General features: G+C 39.8%; 1 protein-coding gene across 1 annotated transcript; it reads right to left on the bottom strand.

Annotated features, from left to right (window-relative positions):
- Positions 1-339: 339 nt before the first annotated feature.
- Positions 340-1,278, bottom strand: OR5AS1 (olfactory receptor family 5 subfamily AS member 1). The gene has a single exon (NM_001390482.1). The coding sequence runs from the start codon at positions 1,276-1,278 to the stop codon at positions 340-342; it is 939 nt and encodes a 312-aa protein (NP_001377411.1).
- Between the last annotated feature and the right edge of the window lie 1,971 nt (positions 1,279-3,249).

The following is a 3,249-nucleotide window of genomic DNA, read 5'->3' on the forward strand; positions in this document are numbered from 1 at the left end:
TCCCCAGCTGCCAAGGACTTTCTCATATGGATAGGTTGACAAACAAGTCAACAAATACCTTCAATATTAGATGACAAAGAATATAAAAAATCAATGTACAAAGAGAAACTATTATTTATTTTAATTCAGAAACATTTCACAGAGCAGAATTTTGACAAATCTGTTTTTGTAAGAGATGATAAAAACATTTCACAGAATAGAGGATGAAAAGTTATTTTTTTATTTCTGAAAGGTGGGGAAATGTTTAAAATATTTGACATATAGGATGATGTACAGCTGATTATCAGATTGGAGGGATAGGCTATGCCTTAAATATTCTTAAATGACTTCAATTCCTATTCACTTGAAAGTCCCGTTTCTGTCCAATAGCTTTCTGAGGGCATATTTTACGTCTTTGTTTCTGAAGCTGTAGATTATTGGATTAAACATGGGAAAGACAACCGTATAAAACACTGCAACTACTTTGTCAGTGTCTGGGGAGTAGCTGGTAGTGGGACGCAAGTACATAAACAGGAGTGTTCCATAGAATAAGGTGATTGCCAAGAGATGAGAGGCACAGGTAGAGAACGTTTTGCTTCTTCCACCTGAGGACTTGATGCTCAAAACAGTGAGGAGGATACAGAAGTATGAGATAAATATGACCACAAAAGTGCTGGTCTGGATGAAGCCACACAAAGCAAAGAGCAGAAGCTCATTAATGTAGGTGTCTGTACAAGACAAAGCCAGGAGAGGCGGGATGTCACAGAAAAAATGGTTGACGATATTGGAGCCACAAAATGGCAGCCTGAATGTGAGGCAGACATGGACCATTGAAGTCACACCCCCACTGAAGTATGCCAACACAATGCAGCAGACACAGACTCTCTGAGACACAAGAGCAGAATAGAGCAGTGGATTGCAGATGGCTGCATAGCGATCATAGGCCATTGCTGCCAAGATAAGGCATTCAGCATCAGCAAAACAACCAAAGAAAAACATCTGTAGTACACAACCAGAGAGGGAAATACTTTTCTTGGATGCTAAGAAATTTACCAGCATTTTAGGAGTGATTGCTGTTGAGTAGCTAATGTCTAAGAAAGACAAGTTGCTGAGAAAATAATACATGGGGGTTTGAAGGCTTGAATTGATATTAATTAGGATTATTAAACCTACATTTCCCACCATAGTTAGTGTATAGACTATGAGAAATACCAAGAATAGTGTAACTCTGAGAGGTAGATAATCTGTGAATCCAACAAGTAGGAACTCAATTGGCATGGTACAATTATTCTCCAACATCTTCTTGGTTTTCTTGTCTTTCTCATCTGAAATAAATGGTATCAGGATACATGAATTGATTTGAATAATTGATGCTGCTGCTGCTGCTAAGTTGCTTCAGTCGTTTCCGACTCTGGGTGACCCCATAGATGGCAGCCCACCAGGCTCCCCCATCCCTGGGATTCTCCAGCCAAGAACACTGGAGTGGGTTGCCATTTCCTTCTCCAATGCATGAAAGTGAGAAGTGAAAGGGAAGTCGCTCAGTCGTGTCCGACTCTTTGCGACCCCGTGGACTGCAGCCTACCAGGCTCCTCCGTCCATGGGATTTTCCAGGCAAGAGTGCTGGAGTGGGGTGCCATTGTCTTCTCCAAATGATTGATGAATCAAGTATATATTTATTCTTCCTTCTAATGAGGCAAAGATAAGGATAGAATAACCATTAAGGCATTTTCTGTGATGTATTTGGTTTGTTTTCATTTGCGACTTTATTTAAAAAGCAATTAAAATCTTCATTGAGAGAATAGCATTGAAACATGTATAATATCATGTATGAAACGAGTCGCCAGTCCAGGTTCGATGCACGGTACTGGATGCTTGGGGCTGGTGCACTGGGACGACCCAGAGGGAGGGTAGGGGAGGGAGGAGGGAGGAGGGTTCAGAATGGGAAACGCGGGTGTACCTGTGGTGGATTCATTTTGATATTTGGCAAAACTAATACAATATTGTAAAGTTTTAAAAATAAAATAAAATTTAAAAAAAAATCTTCATTGATACTAGAGACTGTTATTCAGCTATGATGCTCCAAGAGGCAGCGATTCTTTAAAGACTGTTCACATTAAGAGATAGTACTAAATCCTTTAAAGATGAAAAAGAATGAATTTGGCTGAGTTGATAAATCCTGGTAGAACTAGAAGAGCTGGCAAAGTCCTTATAGGCAAACCCCTATTTTTCAAATCCTAAAATCATATTCTTCCATGTATAGGAAAGTATAGTTGAGAAAAAGTCTAGGGAGAATGCTACCACAGATAAACTGGATGAGTCTACAGAATATCTATGATCTTGGGAGGTAGTTTAAAATAACAGATAAGAGCATAACAGCTATGCAAGAGATGACTGGGTTCAAATCTTAGCTTTGCTACATATAGAATATATACTAATTGGTTATGTGAGCTTAATAAAGTTATTTAACCACTCTGTGATGATTAGAGGAAAAACAAGTAGATATTTGTGTGTGTGTGTGCATGCGCGTGTTTTTGGAGAAGGCAATGGCAACCCACTCCAGTACTCTTGCCTGGAAAATCCCATGGATGGAGGAGCCTGGTAGGCTGCAGTCCATGGGGTCGCTAAGAGTCGGACACGACTGAGCGACTTCCCTTTCAGTCTTCACTTTCATGCATTGGAGAAGGAAATGGCAACCCACTCCAGTGTTCTTGGCTGGAGAATCCCAGGGACGGGGGAGCCTGGTGGGCTGCCATCTATGGGGTCACCCAGAGTCGGACACGACTGAAGTGACTTAGCAGCAAACTGAGACTGTATTGGGAAAATGTATTATATAGTCAGAAGGAGAGAATGCCCAAGTGAAGAAAACTTGGGATGAATGTCAATGAAAAAATACAGTGAGATGGAGTATCCTGCAGGCAATTAAAGATATGTAATGTTGGAAGTGGCTTAAGTCAGTAACTCTGCAGTAAGTAATAAGAGAAACAAATAATGAGGATCTATTCTCTGTGCTATGTGTGGGAATCCTGTAATTCTCCCTGGTCCAACAATATGGCCTGAAATCTTCTAGAGAATCCGGTCTTCACTGGGAATTAAATCTTTAAAAGGAAAAAAATTGATTGGAAAAAGATGAATCCAAACTCTTAAATGAGAAAGCAATTAATGTGTCTATGTTGCACAAGTGTAATTTCTATGCTTACATAATATTCAGATTCTTATTCTTAACTCTGTCTTCCTTTCTGTAAAGAATCAATTCAATAACCATGAAAAGGA

Source organism: Bos taurus, chromosome 28 (genome assembly GCF_002263795.3).
Source record: "Bos taurus isolate L1 Dominette 01449 registration number 42190680 breed Hereford chromosome 28, ARS-UCD2.0, whole genome shotgun sequence".
NCBI classification, from domain to species: domain Eukaryota; kingdom Metazoa; phylum Chordata; class Mammalia; order Artiodactyla; family Bovidae; genus Bos; species Bos taurus.